This window comes from Mesocricetus auratus, unplaced genomic scaffold, assembly GCF_017639785.1.
Source record: "Mesocricetus auratus isolate SY011 unplaced genomic scaffold, BCM_Maur_2.0 Super-Scaffold_100014, whole genome shotgun sequence".
NCBI lineage: Eukaryota > Metazoa > Chordata > Mammalia > Rodentia > Cricetidae > Mesocricetus > Mesocricetus auratus.
This window is the reverse complement of record NW_024429197.1, coordinates 11342521-11363128: the sequence shown is the minus strand read 5'-3', so window position 1 is coordinate 11363128 and position 20608 is coordinate 11342521. Positions and strand designations below refer to the sequence as shown.

Sequence of the window (20608 nt, the reverse complement as noted above, 5' to 3'; positions counted from 1 at the left end):
TATAGAGTGAGTTCCAGGACAGCCTCCAAAACAACACAAAGAAACCCTGTCTCGAAAAACCAAAAAAACAAAACCAAACCAAACCAAAACCAAATGAAAGCCCCACACAACAAAAGCCTGCCTCTAGACCTAGAGCTGGGGAGATGGCTCATCACCTGTTGTGCAAGCATGAGGACCTGAGCTCAAATTCCCTGCACCACCGACAGAAAAAGCCAAGCAGTGTGTGCCTATAATCTTAGTGCTGAAGAGGCAGAGGCAGGAGGACCCCAGTCTTCCTGGCCAGTTAGTGTACCAACCAGTGACCTCCAGATTCAGTGAGACATCCTGACTCAAAACATAAGGCTGACAGGAGCTGGAGAGCTGGTGCAGAGATATCTCCATGGTAAAAAGTGTGAAAGCAGAAGGACCAGAGTTCAGATCCCAGCACCCAGGTGAATAAGGACAAGATGTCATTCCACCCACACCTATAACCCTGACTGAGCAGGACAGAGGCAGGAGGATTGTTGAGGCTTGCTGGCTGCTAGCCTAGTTGAAAAGATAATGAGCTCCAGGTTAAATGAGAGATCACACCTCAAAGGCACAAAGTAGAAGATAATGAAGGAGGTCACCTGATGTCTCCTCTGACCTCTGCCCACACAGGTGCCCATGCATGCATACGCACACATACACCACACACAAAAACATCTCATACACAGTTAGGTGAAGAGCAACAGAGACGACATCAATGTTACTCTCCAGCCTCCAACATGCTTGCACAGGAACATGTTATCTGCATACATCACACACACACACACACACACACACACACACACACACACACACATACACACACACACACACACTTGAATTTAGATTTTTGAAACAGTTATGGCTTTTTTTTCTTTTTTTTTCAAAGATAGGGTCTCTCACTATGTAACTCCGGCTGTCCTGGAATGTACTATATAGACCAGGCTGGCCTCCCAAGTGCTGGGATTAAAGGAGTGTGCCACTACGCCCAACTAACAATTATGGTTCTTGTTTTGCTTTTGTTTTTCAAGACAGGGTTTCTCTGTGTAGCCCTGGCTATCCTACAAGTCTCTCTATATATCAGGCTGGCCTTGAACTCACAGAGATCCACCAGTCTCATTTAATCCCGAATGTGCCACCACTGCCTGGCTCAATTACAACTTTTTTTTTTTTTTTTTTTTTTTTTTTAGAGACAGGGTTTCTCTGTATTGTTTTGGAGACTGTCCTGGAACTCATTCTGTAGACTAGGCTAGTCTCGAACTCACAGAGATCCGCCTGCCTCTGCCTCCCGAGTGCTGAGATTAAAGGCGTGCACCACCAACACCCAGATTTATTTATTATGTATACAGTATTCTGCCCGCATGTATGCCTGCATGCCAGAAAAGGGCACCAAATTTCATTATAGATGGTTGTGAACCACCCTGGGTTGCTGGGAATTAAACTAATGACCTCTGAAAGAGCAGTCAGTGCTCTTAACCTCTGAGTCATCTCTCCAGCCCCCCCAATTATGATTCTTAAGTTATATATAACACAAATTATTTTCTCCTAAACCATGGTACACTGCTAACCTAGTGGTCCCAATATTCCTAAATATTTCTGTATGTACTTCCTACAAATAAGGACAGCCTTCTATACAGTGTCAAAACCCTGAAATTAACACTGACACACAATGCCATATAATCCTTAAACCCCATTCACCAAACTCAGCCAGTTGTTACAGAATGATCCAGTTGTAGATCATGTGTCTCCAGTCTAATCTGGTATAGGTCTGACTGTTGAGCTCAAGGCAAGAGCTTCACAATGAGCTGTATCCCCAACCCCGGGGTCAGGTGTCTTTAACAGGAAGGTCATAGAAGTGGAGCTGTGTCTGCACTGCATCCTATCAAGTGTTCATAAATTCAATTTGTCCCTTCAAAGCCGATGTCCACTCTAACACCGATGTATGGCAAGTTTCTCTGAAATTCTTCTTTATCTCATTGTAGCTATTAAGTATTATGGGAATTATTTTCAATATTTTTAATATCTTCTATCAAACTATTTATTTATGTATATCATAATGGGTTCATAGACTCAAGGCTGGGTTTCTTGTTTGTTTTGGCATTCATACTAAGCAAGTGCTGCACTACTACATCTCTAACCCAGACTCTCATTTTAGACAATGCAATAGAATCACTTATTTTGCATATCTATTTCCCTGCTTAAATTGCCTGAGATTTGGTCAGTGGGAGCTTCTACAAGGCCAATCCTCCCGCAACAGCAATATGGGTCCTTCTAAACATTTCTCATCTTTTTGAGTGTCTCTTCCCAGCTCAGTGTAAAATTAAAGTATACTGGTATTTATATAGGTACCTATTTACATCTATGTCTTATCACCACTTGTCGCTATAGTGAAGCCATGAAGGTGCACTGAAACCTCTAGTTGTAATGCGATACCGCCAGGTTCTTTTCTCCCTCTCTATAGAGATCAGGAAGTGGTGGCATACACTTTTAATCCCAGGATTTAAGATTAAGAGATAGACGGATCTCTGTTAGTTCCAGTCTACGCTGACTACACAAAATTGATCCAGTCCTAAAAGAAACAGTTCACACAAAGATGATCTCAGCACTTGGGATCCCAAGCCTTTAATTCCAGGACTCTGAGAGGTATTTAAGGCAGGAACAGGGTCTCAGAGCTGGCATTCATTCTCCAGCCACATTGAGGATAGGAAGACAATGAAGTCTCCAGGCACGCTGAGGAGAGCATAGCAATCTGACTGAATCTGAGGAGCAGTGAAGTCGGGAGCAGTGTGAAGACTGCCCCTCTGGTCTGAGCTGAGGTAGAGGTAAGAGCTAGTGGTGACTGCTTTGTTTTTCTGATCTTCAGCTTGAAGTTTGAACCCCAATATCAGTCACTGGGCCTTTCATTTTTTGTGCTACAATTTTAAGTCTTTTTTGATACCATATTCAAACGTGAGAGCAGTTTCTTATGTGTGTTCATGTGAGTGCATGGTGGGGGGGGTGCATGCATACATGAGAGTGAGCAAGTGCATGTATGTGCAGGCCAGAGGTCAACCTTGAGTGTCATTCCTCAGGTGCCTGTCACCTTGTCCTCTGAAATAGGAGACACCAATTATGCTACACTGGTTGGCCAGTGAGGCCCCCAAATTCATCGGTCTCCACCCTTCCAGTGCTGGGATTATTAGCATGTGATGTGAGCTTGAACTCATGTCTTCATCCTTGCATGGCAAGCCCTTTACCAACTGAGCTATCTTCCCAGTCTAAGAGCAGTTTCTTAAAGAGCAGTGAAATGTAAAATCTGAAAACAAATCTGAAATTTTGTGTTGTTATAATTCATTACATGTTTGAGATTTCACTGGTCTACCTTGTATTTTGAGTGGATATTTTTACTCATGCATTATTCTATTTGTTTGTTTAAGTTTTTTAAAGACAGTGTGTATGTAGCCCTGGCTGTCCTGGAACTCACTCTGTAGACCCGGTTGGCCTCAAACTCAGAGATCTGCCTGTTTCTGCCTCCAGAGTGTCAGGATGAAAGGTATGTGCCACATATCTGGCCTGGATTATTTTAAAATGTTATATATTTCACATATTTATTGGCTGAGTCAATTCATCCAAATGATGACATATTTCACCATACAATACTTTTTTTTTCTTTTCTTGTTTTTTCAAGACAGGGCTTCTCTGTAGCTTTGGAGCCTGTCTTGGAACTCTCTCTATAGACCAGGCTGGCCTGGAACTCACAGAGATCTGCATGCAAACAAAACATTCATACATACAAAATAAACAAATCTAAAAATAGTTTGAAAATAAATTCTGGCAGTTCTCTTTAGACACACTGTGGTTCCATGAGAGTTGGGTGACACAGGAGATGACTGCTGCACAGGTTATAAACTTTAAAATCCTTATCATGGATCTGGGTAGTGTGGGTAAAGGCACTTATCATTAAGCCTGACAACCTGAGTTTAAGTTCTGGAAACCACATGATGGAAGGAGATCTGACTCCTGCAAGCTATCTTCTGATTTCCACATAAGCTCACATACAATCAATTAATTAAATTATGGTTTTCACAACTGAGGTGTCTGAACCTTGGGGGCAATAGGACAGTCAGAAGCAGGCCATATTGAAGTAAAGGTCTCTCATTTGAAGCACCTCAGTCCATTAGAACAACCTCAAAGAGAACAGGAGGACAACTCAATAGCTAGACAGAATACTTGTGGCTACCTAACCAACAAGCTCCTGAGACCATGCTTTGGATTTCCCCTGAACGAAGTGACTTTTTAAATCTTTGTAACACAGAGCATGCTCACACAATTCAGGATGCTATGCCAATGTGACGTAAATCAATGCCAGGATCAGACTAAAGCAGCACGTATAATTTAGTAAGTCATTCAAATAAAAAATGGGTATGTAGAAAAAGAAATACAATGGGGGGGTTCATTTTAGTATTATGTAACAATTATTGGATTTTTATATGAGACACACAGATATCCTTTTCTAAACTTAGACATTGCCTCATTTCTTCTAAAGTAATAATCTCAATTGGACACTCAAGGAACCAGAGAAATTTTAAGTATGTCATCGAAGTTCACAGGGCCAGGACAAAACAGAGGCAAGATCTCAACCTGCCTCAAACCAAGGATAAGCCTTGCTCTTAATCATTGTGTGTTACCTCCCCATGTTACTAATTGTATTCACTAAAAGCAGTAAAGTCAGTGAACTTGATGAAGACTCAACTTTACAAAATACTTTCAAGAGTAGATGACCTTCTGAATACACCCATATGCACAGAACTAGACAGAATTTCTGGCTCTAAGGATCTTAAGGCATCTAATACAGCCTACATCTAAAACCTGAAATAAAAAGGTTTAAGCAATAATAGTAATATCTACCATTTTTGAACACTTACTATGTGCAAGATCTCATGCTAAGTGGTTCCACACACACATATTATCTTATTTACTTTTCACCATACAATGCAATGCCCATTACTCTGATAACCAACAACAAAAATTAATAAACATAGAAACAAATATTTTTCAATAAACTTGGAAACAAAAACAGAAACAAACAAACAAAAATCCCATTAACCTGATAAGAAAACCAGTCAGAGGGCTTGAATGACTTTTTCAAAGTCAAACAATACAGGGAAATGAACTCAAGGTGACTCTCCCTATGGTAAACAATGAATCAGAAACAAGTCAAGGGTTTAAACCCATGGCCAAGATAAATACAGAACATCTGGAGACATGTTCACCTGTATGATTTATGCAATTCCATGACCTTATCTTCAAGTTCCTTGGTCTGATTTGGAGCCAGTTTAAAATCACTGACATAATCCACACCATGCAGTTCTGGGTCATAGTCTCCCAGTTCAGACTGGATGGTGTAAGAGCCGAGTAGGGCTAAGGTTGCAAAGGAACAGGGTAGCCGTCCAGCAACGATGTCCTGCCGGAGCTGAAGACATAAATAGTATCTATATCCAAAAAAGAAAAGATGTGAATATGTCAGTAACAACAAAAGAACACAATACAGACAGATGAAAAGGAAGAGGGTAAAAGAAAGAAGAGCAGGAAAAAGACTAATGAAACTGACATGATAATTGTTCAGTGTAACAGTGGGCACATAGATAGTCATTGTAAAATTGTTTCTCCCTCTTATTTGAAATATTTTCATAAAATAAAAATACTATAACTATGCTGAACAGAGTTGGAAGGAAGTTTAGAAGAAGAGGAAAAGCAGGGAACATCTGAAGGAGGTAAGGAAATTAATATTTTATTGAGTACACATTCTTGAATATTATGCACATACATGTATTCCATGAAAAATGAAGTAGTTTTCTCAAGGAGAGAGATGGCATCCTAACTGAGAATGACTTTATGCAAAGTAACCTTAGAAAATGCTATAGGCTTTTCACAGCACTGAATCAGATTTTAGGAGTTTATCTTATTCCCTCATTTACATTTTCCCATATTTTTATTTTGTATATGGGTGTTCTGGCTGCGTGTGTGTGTGTGTGTGTGTGTGTGTGTGTGTGTGTGTGTGTGTGTGTGTGTGTGTGTAACATGAGGGTGCTGGGAATTGAACCTGGGTCATCGGGAAGAGCAACCAGTGCTTTTAACCACTAAGTTATTGTTTCAGCCCCTCCCTCTTTTTAGAGAGATGAAAACTGAATCCTAGAGATTATAAATTCCTCAGAAATTAGATCATTAATAACAAAATCAGACTTAGGAAGTAGTTCTTGGCAACCCAGCAGTTCAATTTAACAAATATTGCCAAGCATCCACTAGGAAGAGGAAGCCTTCATGCTATCACAGGCATGAGAGCTCACAGCAGTACAGTTCATCATACAATAGTTTTCCATTTAGTTTTTATTTGTCTTTGATAAAATCAAATAAAAATAATTTTCTTAAAAATTCAGTAGATTGTTAGCCGGGCGGTGGTGGCGCACACCTTTAATCCCAGCACTCGGGAGGCAGAGGCAGGCGGATCTCTGTGAGTTCGAGGCCGGGCTGGACTGATAGCCTCAGAAACAATACAGAGAAACCCTGTCTCGTAAAAACCAAAAAAAAAAAAAAAATTCAGTAGATTGTTTTTATGTACCACTTGTGCTACAGATTAAATGGGCCCAAAAGACGAGTCAATTCGTGGGGACAGTTTAAAAGAGAGATAAAGAAATAATTATCATGTGATTTTGCTGTTTTCAACCCTATGGAGAACGAAAGACAGTTAGGTCTTGCCATGAGGGCGTGGTTTAAAAGAGGTCCCCACCAACCATATATTGTAACGCAGTGTAACACCTGGTAAGCGGAACTGGCTCCTGCCAAGTTCCAGCCTTTTAGATTCAGTATCTGTAATCATGCTTTGAAGGCACCAGAAACTCCGTATTTAGACTAGCCATTTAACGTTGTTCTCCTATTCTGGTGAGAAATTCCCAGAGCTTATGACAAGAACTATGCTTCTGTACTTACACCTGATTAAGTATTTACCTTGTTATGTCTTCAGTCAACTGTGCTGGGTCAGGTGGATAAAACTTCACATTAAATGTAAAATTCCAAGGAACACCTATAAAAATAAAGACAGGGATTTTGTTTTTATGTCTAAATTTCTGGTTGAAAATATTTTTTTCCTTAAATCTTACAATCTTTTTCATGTTACGTGTTTAAAAATATTATTACCTTGCCTAGATTCCACCTAGGAAAACTAGAAGACCTTGCTTATTTTTTAACCTTAGCACAGTCTTCATCATAGTGAATTAGAACTACACAGGCAAAATTATATGAAGAAACAATCCTTCAGGTCAACTTGCTCACAGAACTTGCTTTAGAGATGTGATTTATATTCTGCTTTAAGCCATCAGAAGTCAATGGCTGCTCTTTTGCAATTCTGAAGATATTTACTTATGATATATAAACATTATCTGAAATAAAAGCTCATGTGCACATATATACATACAATTCAATGGATGTAAAAGAAACAAAAATATGATAAAATAACTTCAGAAAAATAATATTTGAGGAATCTGGGTAAAGGCCACCTAGGAATTCTTACACTGTTCTTTTTTAAAATTTTCATAAGTCTGAAATTATTTTAAAAATTTTTATTAATAATTTAAAAGATTTACTTCTGTGTGTGTGTTCTCTATATATGCTCACATATGCATGAGCACACAAACATGTGTGCAGCTGCTCACAGAGGCCAGAAGTTGTTATTGGATCCCCTGGAGCTGAAATTATAGGTGGTTGTGAGTTGCCTGATGTGGGTGCTGGGAACTGGACTTAGTTCCTCTGGAAGAGCAGGAAATGACTCAACTGCTGAGCATCTCTCCAGCTCCATTTTTTTTAAAGACAGGGTTTTTCTTGTGTAGCCCTGGCTGTTCTAGAAATCATCCTGTAAACCAGCCTGGCCTTGAACTCAGAGAACCACCTGCCTTCTGCCTCCTGCCTCCTGAATGTTGAAACTAAAGGCATGCACCACCACCTCCCAGCTTAATTAATCATTTTTTTAAAAATGGCTTTCTGGGGGATGAAGAGATAGCTTAGAAAATAAGAGCAATTGCTATACAAGTACAAATTCAAATCTCCAGAACCCACTAAAATCTGGACATGGTTGTACATGCCTGTGACCCTAGCACTGTTGTAGGGGTGGGTGGAGAAATCACTGGATCTTGCTGATCACCAGCTTAATTACAGCTTCAGTGAAGAGACCCTGTCTCATAGGAATAAGGTGGAGACTGAGAGAACAAGACATCCAACATTTTCCTCTAGCCTTTACTAGCAAGCACCACCCCCAACACACAGGTGCCATGAAACTCACATACACATTCACACCTATACATATTACACACACACACACACACACACACACACACAAAAGAGTAAATTCTAAAATGGCTTTTTCTGAATTCACAGGTAAGAATGTAAGTGGTTGCAACCAACGTAAAGAAGACACTGTGTAGTATCTTGCAAAGGTGAAAAGAAACAACTCACATCCTACTTCCAGATATCCTATTAAACACTATTTCCAGGCATATATCCTAAGTCAGGGTTGTAACTGTGTTCTTACTTGATAACTGTTCTTTTATATATAATTTGACTATGTTAAAGTTAAGACCTTTCTTTTTGTTTAAACAGAAAAGAGGAGATGTTGGGAAAGTCCTGTGTATATGTCAATAAAGCACTGTTGGCCAACAGGGAAGCAAGATAGGTAGGACTAGGAGTCGAGGAGGACTCTGGGTTCAGGAGAAACACAGGAAGTCAAGATGTAGCTGTGATAGGGGTAAGAAGTTCGGAACTATTCTCCGGTAAGAGAAATACTTATATAAACAATTGTGAGGTAAATACTTAAGTCAGAGCTAGCCAGTAAGAAACAAGCAAGGCCAACAGCTTCATAATTAATACAGCGTCTTGTATGTTATTTGGGGACTACAACGCGGCAGAGCCCAGGCGACTGGCAAGGGCGAAAAACCAAGCAGCTGGCAAGGAAAAGTCTTCTCTTTACAATAAAGGGTTTTTTAAAAACATAATTTGGGTAAATTACATATAATTTTCAGTATACGGAGAAGGTATAAACATATCGTGCCTTGTGGACTATCACTGGTTTAAATTTTCTAAAAATCCTGAAATTGTGTTAAAACTTTTAAATAACTAGCTGTTTTGTAATTAAAAAAAATTAGGTGCATTGGTGTTTGTCCTGCATGTATGTCTGTGTGAGCAAGTCGGATTCCCTGGAACTCTCAATTACAGATGGTTGTGAGTTGCCATAGGGATGCTGAGAATTGAACCCGGGTCCTCTGGAAGAGCAACCAAATGTGGTTAACTGCTGAGCCATCTCTCCAACCCTATTAATAAAATTTTTAAAGAGTTATTTCTGTGTGTGTGGGTGCCGTGTGTATATGCTGTATGTGCACAGCTGCTAACAGAGGCCAGGTGAGGTTGCTGGAGTCAAAACTGCAGGCAGTTATGAGGGTGGCTAGCCTGACTCAGCAAGAGAGAGGCCTCATCCAGAACCAAGAAAATAAAGAACCTTAAAGTTAAGCTGGCAGGAGAAAAAAAAGGACAGATAAACTCAGAAGATACAAAAGGACATTACATAAGAAAAGATAAAGCACTAGTGTGTGTTGTTCATAGGGATGACTACATGAAAAGTACAAAAACAAAACTGGAAGGAGTGCCCCCAAACTGACAACAGACCTCTATGGATAGGAAGAGATATGACTGAAAAAAAAAAAAGCCAAAGAGCTCAAACTTCTCTCTCCCGGTCCAAAAAAAATGCTAACACATGTTAATTCTGGTTGGATGGGAGACATGAGTTTTGTTACATAGCCTCCATACTTCCTTTTGTAATTCTAGTGCTGGGGAGGTGGAGACAATAGATCCCTGGAGCTCACTGACCAGCAAACCAGGAATTTCAAATAGCATGGTAGACAGTACCCAAGGCACAGGATTCAAGGTTGATCCCTGCCCTCCATACAGAGGTACACACATGTGCACCTCTATACACACAACCACTTACACACACACACACCAAAAAAAATCTATAGACACTTAGCAAATGCAGAGATATAGTCACAAATGCAAACATGCATGTAATAGGAAACCAATGAAAGTAACCCAAAACACACAGAAATATGATTACTTATATATATAGTGTATGTAATCGTTTTAAAAAACAATGAAATATAGATAGATAGATAGATAGATAGATAGATAGATAGATAGACAGACAGACAGACAGACACATATATGTATATACATAGGCAGGCAAAAGATACTAATACTCTGTTTATGTAAAAAAAGATGAGGCACATATTTAAATAGACACAACCATGGGTATGTGTTTATATACAACTCAGACTTGTCTAGAAGGAAGACAAGAAATTAGTTACCATGGTTGCCTCCAGAAAAAGAAACTGCATGACTAAGACACGGTAGGAAGATTCACCTTGTGCTATTTTCATTTGCACCTTTAATTTTATACTGCATACCTGTATTTTTAAAATTGGATTTAAAAACCATGTACAGCATAAATGCTTTGGTTTGTTTGTTTTGAGAGAAGACCTCAAGTAGCTGAAACCCCAGATGTGTGGTTTCAGACATGTGCATCTCTCCTGAGTACAATTTGAAAAATTCATATATGCCCAGAAATATCTTACAGATTATACCAGTTTCATTGATTAGATTTAATGATGTCATAATTTTTCATGGGGGCTACAAAGATGCTTGCCACCCAAGTCTGGCGACCTGAATTGAATCCCTGGAACCCATGTGTAGGTGGAAGGAGAGACTGACTCAGAAAGCTGTTCTCTGATCTCTGCATACATGCACATGCATACATGCATGCACATGTATACATGCATGCACATGTATACTCACAATAAAACTTTCAAATAAATAACATTGCCATGACTATATGCTAAATGTATGATGAAAAGGTTAAAAAGGAAAATGCCTTTATAACATGTGAAGATCACTTTCTGGCTTCCTGATATTATATATTTGATTCACTAGTAGAGTTTTTATGGATTTTCCCCCATGCTGTAGAAAGGTTTTTATCGTTATTTTAACAGAATCTTGGTTGTAGATTGTTTGGGCTATCTAGTGAAACCTGTCTCAAAATAATAATAACAAAAATGGTTTGTTACGTGAAGCCACAAGAGTCTCAAGAATTTATGTATAAAATGGGGAAAAACACTCACTGATACAGAACAGATTAGACACAGCTGTGATCCAGCTGCTGTGTTCTGCCATTCTGGCCAGGGGAGATGGGGACCAACCACTCCTTGCTCTGGCTCCAACTGCCTGAGAACAAGAGAGAGTGCATGACTCTCTCCCTCAGCTTTTAAGCAGTCGCATACATAGACACAAGACTCTAGGGCTTGCTGCCCCAAAAATCATTGGCTAAATGGATCAAAATCCCACAACATTCCCCTTATTTTTCTAAATAAGAAGGTTCTAATTCTAACACAAAACTATCTACAATAAGAACAACTATCAAGTATTGTGCAGAAGAAAGAAAAGGAAATAAAATAAATAAAGATGAAACTACAATCAACAAGAACTACATCAAGCAAGAAACATGCTAAATGTCCAGGCCATAGGTAATTGGCAAATTACAGAGATTATTCCAATAGCTGTCCTATCCCGGAGATTCTAAGCTTAGCCCTAAGCTAAGATATGAGAGGATTGTAACTGTAACTATCCTTCAGGGTTCCTGCTTCACAGAAGGAACTGCCAGACATTCTGCAGGACATAGAGTAAAGTGACTGATGAACTTTGCCAAAATAGAAGAGACAGTCCTGCTTCACTGAAAAGTCTGCCAGATACTGTGGGGCTGTAGGCTGAAGATGAAGGCCCCAACATTACAGAAGACCTTTAAGTGACTGTCCAGGCATCCAGATGTCTCTGTCAGTTCTAGAGTTTTGGAAGTTGCTTACAAGGCACTTCTTGTTTACTCAGGGAAGATGATATCCTTCTGGGATTTTTGATGGAGTTTAAGACTAGATAGTTATAGTTTCCTTAGTTATGATAAAAGATAAATTAGACATAAAACTTTTTATTCACAAAGATAGGATAGATAATAGGGCATTTTCTTCAATTTTGTAAAATACAAACAGACTAAATATTATAACTGTAATTCTTGCTTAATAACTGTTTCGCTATATAATTTTATTATGTTAAAGTTAAAACCTTCCTTTTTGATTAGACAGAAAGGGGGAAATGATGTGGGATGTCTTTCTGTATGTTGTGAATATATGTTGTTCTCATTGGCTAATAATAAAAGCTATTTGACCAATAGCCAGGCAGGATAGGGTTAGGCAAAACAATCAAACTGAGAACTCAGATGAGGAAGGGTTTTGAAGACACCAGCCACCGCACAAGAAGCAACATGCCAGAGCACCACCAGAAAGCCAAGGGCCATGTGGCAATACACAGATTAATAAAAAGGGGTTAATTTAAATATAAGACCTAGCTAGTATTGAGCCACAGGCCATAAGTCTCAGAGTGGTTATTCGGGAACTGGTGGAGAAACCTCCAGTTACAATAGTAATTATAAAATAATAAATTTCAAGCTTTTATCTGTGAAGAACAAATGCAGAAAGCTGCCAGTCCAAAAAAAGTTTTGCTCCTCTATTTTAAGAATGCTAAAACAAAGACAAAATGAAATAAAGGAATGCTAAAATAGTCATGTACAAGGTCTAAAGAAAAACATTTCATGATAACAAAAATGTTTCAGAAACGAGTGAATAGTTCTGGTTGGGTGATAGAGTTAAAATCTGTTCATCAGGATGAGTAATAACCACTGTATTTTCTGGAAGTTTCTTCTAAAATAAATGAAGCTAAAGTGATAGCTAGCTGGCCTTAATCAAGACATTGGGTTTGGGGCTATGGAATATTCATCTGCACTTTTGTTTTTCATCCCAGAACAGTAGTCTGAGCAGGACATGCAACAGTAAGATGCTCAAGTTACGAGAGAAGCCCCATTGCCTGGTGGCCAGCGGTAAACATTCCTTCCATCACTTTTCCTTCCTTAAATTTGCAAAAGGATGACAAGCAACCTTCCCTATCTCAGGGCATGTGCTCCAGGGCCATTCATGGATGACCAAAATCTTGAGTACTCACCTTTTTCACTCATACCTGGTAACTTCTCTTAGGCCTAACCAAATGGCCAACATCACCACTCTTTAACTTCGAGGTCATTATTAAATAAGAAAGGTTTACTTAACATAAGCCTGTGATAGTCTATCTGATAACCTCAGAGCTACAAAGCAACTAGTATGCTTGCCGTGTGGGTATGCTAGACAAAAGGTGACTCATACCTACACATGGTGGTGCAGGACCACACAAGGTTTCGTTACCACCCAGAAAAGAACACAACCCTGAGATTTCCATTTATTATTTTCAGACCAGTTACAGAAATTGCAAAAAGGAGAAGCTACCATACAGAGGGGAAAACATGGAGAAAGCTAGAACACAGGAATGTGGGTGTAGCTCATGTGTAAGGCCCTGAGTTCAATCCCTAACATAAAACAGAAAGAAAAAGGAAAAACAAAAAGACAAAAAGAACACTAAAAGGGCCAAGTTCCAACAGCAAACTCCTCTTAGTGGCTGGCACAGTCTCTGTCTCTACCATTTTGAGAACTGACTCCCATTCTCGTTATTTTCTAACCTTCTGTTACTCTCATCTAGCCCTACTTGTCCAACTTTGCCTAGCTGGTTTTTGTTTTGTTTTTTAAGGCCAAAATCTGACCTATATCTTAATAGTGTCAACCTCTACTATGTTTTTCTACTAAGGAAAAGCTTTATCTCCATTTCAAAGCAGTCTGTCACAGCCAGGCCTCTCGAGTGACTGAGTCACAGCCAGTGATGGCTGGAGATCCTCTGGTCAACTGAAAAAGAAAGAACTATAAAGGGCTGTATCCACTTACCTCGAACCTGTTTTTTTATTTCTTTGGCAGAATCCAGCCATGTCTGAAAAAGAAGAAAAAGCGTTCACATGGAGCTCCACAACTCACAGATAATTCAGCACTGGAGGCAGCTCCCTGGCCTCCTACATTCCCCCTGGAAGCCCTTGCATTAATTTTACAAAGCATAGTGGTTTCTCAGCAGCAAAAAAGGAACCAGAGGTTGGTTTGAATCCATGCTCCAATATGTCCTGGCTGAGTATCCAGAGTCTCTCTGTACCTGAGTTCCCTTAACTAAAATGTAAATTTTGTCATAGTATCCATCTTACAGAGCTGCTCACATATGTAAGCCTGCTTGTAAAAGCAGCAAATGTGAAGGAAGCATGTGCTATTTATAGTGTTAGGGAAAGATTGGTAAAGATCTAGAACAACGAGTAAGTGACATCAGCCAAATCTCATTTTCTCTTCTATCTTGCCCACTCTAATCTCTCTCCCTGCTATGTTCTTCCACCCCAATTAGAGTCTATAAGACAACACTTAAAATTCAATTTTGGTAGTTTCCAGATGGGGGGATTATCCCTTCCTTACCTCTTACCAACACAGACAGAGCACAGAATGACAAAATATATGCCCTACCAAATGAACAGACTTGAAACTACACTTTTACACTTGGTTATATACTACTTTGGCAGTTATAGACTGTAACCACCACAGACTATATGCATAAGAGTAAGGATTACTTTCCTTTTATATTCTTCCACAATTAACATGGACGACTAAGGAACATTTATTAATAAATACCATTTAATATGAAGCTGTTCTACAGTATAAAAATGAATTACATATTTGACTAGAGGTAGCTCAACAGGTGATATGTGTGTCATGTAAGCATGAGGACCTGAGTTTGATTCCCAGCATTCAGATAAGAAGTTGGGCTTGGTCCTGCATGCTTACAATCTCAGCACTTGGAATGTGGAGACAAGATCTCTGGAGCTTGCTGGTCAGCCATTATACACAAACCAGTAGGTTCCAAGTATGTTGTGAGTCCTGCCTCAAAAATAAGGCAAAGAGCAAAAGAAGAAGACACCCGGTGTCAACTTCCTGGCCTCTATACACATGCATGCACATGTGTGTGTGCTTGAGCATGAGAGCACACACACAAACACACACACACACACATACACACACCCACATGCAAATTAAGCACATACTTGTTTGAGCCCTGTTATAAAGGAAATATCTGAATGTTTCCCATTGCCTCTCATTTGGTCCAAAGACAACGGAATTTAGATACCAATGCTAAGTCTGATGGGACCTCTGAAAACCCTCAGCTTATATGCAACGCAAAATGCTTTACTAATGGCAACTTTCTATCATGTTGGAGAGGGGGTCTGCTCCCATAGCAGAGAGCACCATATTCTCCACTGTTTTAAGAGACTTCCCAACTCTTCCTTCCAGAGATCCCACGAGCAATTATAAGACTGAGGCCAAAATCCCCATCAAGCTGACACTGAAAGGCAAACCCAGATTTGTGTCAATCACGTGGGAGCTTCAAAGTCTGAGCTACCTTGCAGAACCAATGTGAGTTGGTGCAATAGGAAAAGCACCACCACCAAGCCCAAGTTCAATCCCCAGTCTCTTGTGGTAGAAGGAGAAAACCAATTCACAAAAGTCATCCTCTGACCTCCATACATGTACCATCCCTAACCCCAAGCCCTGCCCCTCAAATGAATTAATGCAACTTATAATTGTTTGAAAAAGATCAAAAGCCGAGGTTAAAAACAGATCAAAAGCAAAACCAAAGCCTTCTAATGATAATAAAATCAGTATTTAGACTTCTATGTTCAATTTAAAATATTTAATTCTCAGGGCTGGAGAGATGGCTCAGTGGTTAAGAGCACTGCCAGAGGGCCCAGGTTCAATGCCCAGTACCCATATGGTAGCTCACAACTGTCTGTAACTCCAGTTCCAGGGCTTCTGACATCCTTACACAGACATACATGCAGGCAAAACACTAATGCACATAAAATAAAACTACATTTAAAAAATTCAGTTCTTGGATTTTTTATTTAGCCAACAAATGTATGAGAAATGATTCCATGTGGATTGCATTGTCATTATTAAAAAGACTAAAAATAACACTAAAGAATCAATCAGTTATGCTAAAGCTTGGAGCATCTCAGCACATGGATCCAAAGGAACTTTTAGGAAATAGGGGAATCTGAGTCTTGAAATATGAATCAGCCAGACAAAGAAGAATTGAAAGTAATTAAATGGGCACAAAACTACAAAAGAGTTGCTATGTGTAGTTCAGTATAACCTGAGCACAGAGCTAATTATGGAGAAGAGGTAAAACTGAAAATTACAGTAAGGGTCCAGACATGGAGACAGTACTCTATGCTAAGAAACCTGGGCTTCATCAAGCTCAAGGCAAGTAGAAGCCACTAAGGGTTTAAAATAAAGGAATGACATTAATTATAAGGAGTGTGACTTGACACAGACTTTAATTGAGAACAAATACTGAGGTTCAGTAAAGGATAAGGTTATTGTTTTGTTTTTTAGACAGGGTTTCTCTGTGTAGTCCTGGCTGGCATGAAACTCACTTTGTAGACCAGGCTTGCCTGGAATTTACTGAGATCCACCTGCCTCTGCCTCCCAAGTGCTGGGATTAAAGGAGTGCACCACCACTGCTCAGCAGGTTCAGGTGTCTTTCCACAATTCATTAGCTGTACAACCTTGATATGGGATAATCTTGCTGAACTTCAATATTTTATCATTAAAATTGTAGAAATAAGTATAGTAGGTATCTTCTCTTGGTGGTGGAAAAAAGGACATTAGTAATGCTCTCTCTTAATAAAAAAAAAAAAGAAAGTAAATTCTAGAGGAAAATCTGAGAGACTACATTCACTAAGTCTTAGAAAGGTAGGTACAAACATTGTTACCAACAAGAGAACAGGCAGGTACAAACATTGTTACCAACATGAGACCAAGCAGACACAAACATTGTTACCAGAACTGCCTGGTCTCCTTCCTTACCTTAGAGGTTGCACTATCCCAAATAGCTAAACCAAAGTAGTCCTCTTCCAACAGATTGAGGTGCTCACAAACTCGCTTAAGCAAATCCTGTCCCTTAGCATGTTTCTGTGAAGATATACAAACATTAGTTAAGGGTTCATCTTATTCTTGTATTCATCACCTAATTTTTCAAAAAGTGTTCTTTTCCAATTTCCTTTTTTATTTTTGGTAATTAATACACTTTCACTACACAGTCTAAATAGAACATGATTTATAAAACCCCTCTCTTCCTCGATATGTCAGCTTATAAACACAACATATTATGACACTTTGGAAATAGCCACAATGCTAAGTAAAATCCCACCTCCACCCTTTCTCCACCTTCATCCAAAAAAAAAAATCATACCCCAAACCAAGGTCTTATTATGTGATCGTCCTGCCTTATAGTCTTTTTTTTTTCTTTTTAAAGACATTAAAAAGTAATGCATTAGCTGTCCTAGAAGTCATTCTGTAACCAAGCTGGTCTGGAACTCAGAGATCTGACTGCCTCTGCCTCCAGAGTACTGGTTCTGTCTTAGATTCTTAAATGCTAACACTACAGGCATGTACTGCCACACCCAACTAAGTACATTCTTTCATTCATTCATTCATTCATTTATTCATTCATTCTCTCTCTCTCTCTCTCTCTCCCTCATAATTTTTTATGCAGTATTTCCTGAACCATGTTATGGACCACTACCAGTTACCATGATGAATTAAATTGCTAATTAATCCTATCAAAACATGATAATTGTGGCTGTGGAAATCATTTTCAAAATAAGTATCAATAAGAATGAGCTACACCTGAACTCTCTACAACCTTCCTGAGAAGTAGGAAACAGACAGCCTATACACACTAGCTGTTAAAACAGCTATTCAGTAGTGTTACAAATCATTTTCTTTCCAAAGTCAAACCACTTCTAAAGCTGTCAGCTTAAACTCTTACTTACAAGGAAGCATGCCCTATTTTTCAGACTGTGATTTAAAGTTAAAACAGCAAATCAACCGGGTCATTCAATTAACAATGGTTTTTCAACTGTAAAGAATTTTTATACTCATTTACAAAAAAAAAGTTAATGCCTTCTGAAAAATATATACATATATACTTCAAAAACTACAAATCCTTTTTTTTTTCCAGTTCTAGGTACTGAACCTAGAGCCTTTTGTGTGTTAGGACTGAATTGCAGGTGCTTTTACCCTGAGGCATCTAATAATTTCTTTTCAAACATAATCATAGGGATAGCTGGAAATAGTGTCAGAAATTCAGCCTATCTTGGGAAATCTGGTCATAATGAGAGAGAGGGAGAGATGATTCTATTATAATAGTAACCACGCACTTAGGTCTCAAGATCTCAACAGATTCAGGAACAAAAAAAATAAGACTCACAATTTTCCCACCACTTTATTTCCAGAAGGCCACCATTAACATTTCTGTCCACAGAATGGTCCCCAAGGGGGTCTTGTCTTTAGCAGCCCCACACTGCACATGAAGTGATTATACCTCTGACTCTGGGATTAAAGCACACTCACCTCCACCACACACTCATAGATTGTGTCGTCCAACAGGGAAACCTTGCAGTGCATGTCTCTGTGTCTCCTGATGGGCCTCTGTGAAGCCTCTGGCTCTCTCTCTGCTTTTGACTCTGGGTCCTCCTTCACTCGTGCCCTGGAGCACTCTTCAATCCCTTCCCCTTCCTTCCTTTCAGACTCTGGATCCTCTCTGTGTTCTTCCTGAGCTGGCTGCATAGCCAGGGCACCAAGTTAGTGAAAAGAAATTCACAAAATAGGCTACACACACTCCTACCTACAGTAAGTAGTACCCCCTGCCAATAAAAATATGAACAGAAAGAAACTATTCAAACAAAAATAAGTTGAGTCATATTAACAAATCTTTTTTCCTAACATGTATTATGGTTCCCCCAAAGATGTTCAGACTTGACTATTCTTAATTTTTTCAGGTAGAATCCTATCAAATTGGAAAGTGACTGTGGGACACCAATCTACTGCTCTTGGCATTATATAATATATTCTTTCTGACTGTAACATTATATGATATATATGTTCATCAAATTTTTGTTGCCTCTATTCCATGATCTTCCACTTTAGAAAGGTAGCATTGAGAACTGTAAATCAAATGATTTGTCACAGGCTTTAAATTTTATAAACAGCTAAAAGACGCTCTTGCTATCTTGCACTTCTACATATCTGCATTAAGCAAATGAAGGTACCAGGCTAAAAACTATGGCTTGGCCCCAACTCTTCTCTACTTTCCTACATCCAAACAAGGATCATGAAGGAAGAGGAAGCCTGAAGATGGCCTCCTCCAACAATTGTTAAGTCATGCCAATGTTACACAAAAAAGGCAGAATATTTTGGCACACATTTTATTACTGATTTTTTTAAGACAGTTAACTAGCTTCAAACCTGTAGTTTTCCTTTGTCTGCTAAGTGCTGGGATTAGGGGCCACACTGGATTATTTTCTTTCTTTAAACACAATAAATCTATTGAGAGTTTTAACTAAATTCTATGAATTCTTTTCTTCCAAAAAAATACATGGTTGACATTTAACTAAAAAAATAACAACAACAACAACAAAAACAAAACTGGGTGGCTGACAGGCTTACATGCTGCCTTCACAATCATGTCAAGCAGTCTCAGAGTAGGCTTCAGGAGCTATTTGTTCTGTCCCACTGACTATTTCATATAATAACACCCTGACTGTTGTCCTGTCCCACTGACTATTATTTCATATAATAACTCCCTGAATGTTGTTCCTTCCACTCACCAGGCTTGGCAGCAACAAGCGTTTTTATTGCCTGAGCCCTCTTGCTGGCTCATCATTTAAAGTTTTTAACTTATCAAGGTCCTCCTATCCTAGAACCTGGCTTACACAGTAGGTTTTCAGCAATTATTTTTTACAAGTAAAAAATATTTAAAACTAATAGATGAGTGCTGCGTATGTGTGTAAGCCGTTAATCCCAGCACTCAGAGGCAGAAGCAGGTGGATCTCTGTAAGTTAGAGGTCAGTTTGATCTACATAACAAGTTCCAAGTTAGGCAAGGCTACAAGACCTTCTCTCAAACAAACAAACAAAGCCTAGTAGTGATACTAGGGAAATGTATCAGTCAGTAAAGTTTGTCATGCAAACATGAGGGCCTGTCACTCTTCTGTGATTTGCAGTCCCTACCTTGATCCCATAAATCTCATTCATAACTACTGTGGTGGCTTGAAAGAAAATAGCCCCCAAAGGGAGCAGCACTATTAGGAGAAGCTTTGTTGAAATGGGTGTGGCCTTGTTGAAGGAAGTGTGTAACTATGGAGGTGGGCTTTGAGGTCTCATATATGCTCAAGATACCTTTCAGTGTCTTAGACCACTTCCTGTTGACTGCAAGTCAAGATGTAGAACACTAAGCAACCTCTCTAGCACCATGTCTGCCTGCATGCCACCATGTCCCACCATGATGAAAATGAACTGAACCTCTGAACTATAAGTCATCATAATTAAATATTTTCGTTTATAAGAGTTGCTGTAGTTAAGGTGTCTCTTCCCAGCAATAGAAACCCAGAGATAACTACTATTTAGTGAATCTTGGTTTTTTTGTTTGTGTAAGTGTATGAGTCATGTATATGTTATGTACATGTGAGTGTA

At 39.1% G+C, this 20608-nt stretch overlaps 1 protein-coding gene across 22 annotated transcripts in view; it reads right to left on the bottom strand.

Annotated features, from left to right (window-relative positions):
• Epb41 (erythrocyte membrane protein band 4.1) overlaps positions 1-20608 on the bottom strand; it is a 151937-nt gene that overhangs the window by 59141 nt on the left and 72188 nt on the right. For 21 of the 22 annotated variants that reach the window (XM_040756470.1, XM_040756464.1, XM_040756472.1 and 18 more), the window contains 5 exons: positions 18489-18698; positions 16941-17045; positions 13929-13971; positions 6991-7066; positions 5259-5477 (listed from right to left, as the gene is read on the bottom strand). In XM_040756470.1, coding sequence (XP_040612404.1) covers positions 5259-5477; positions 6991-7066; positions 13929-13971; positions 16941-17045; positions 18489-18542 — 497 coding nt within the window. In that variant the 5' untranslated portion in view covers positions 18543-18698. The remainder of the gene's footprint in view (positions 1-5258; positions 5478-6990; positions 7067-13928; positions 13972-16940; positions 17046-18488; positions 18699-20608) is intronic. The other variant, XM_040756469.1, reaches the window with a different exon arrangement.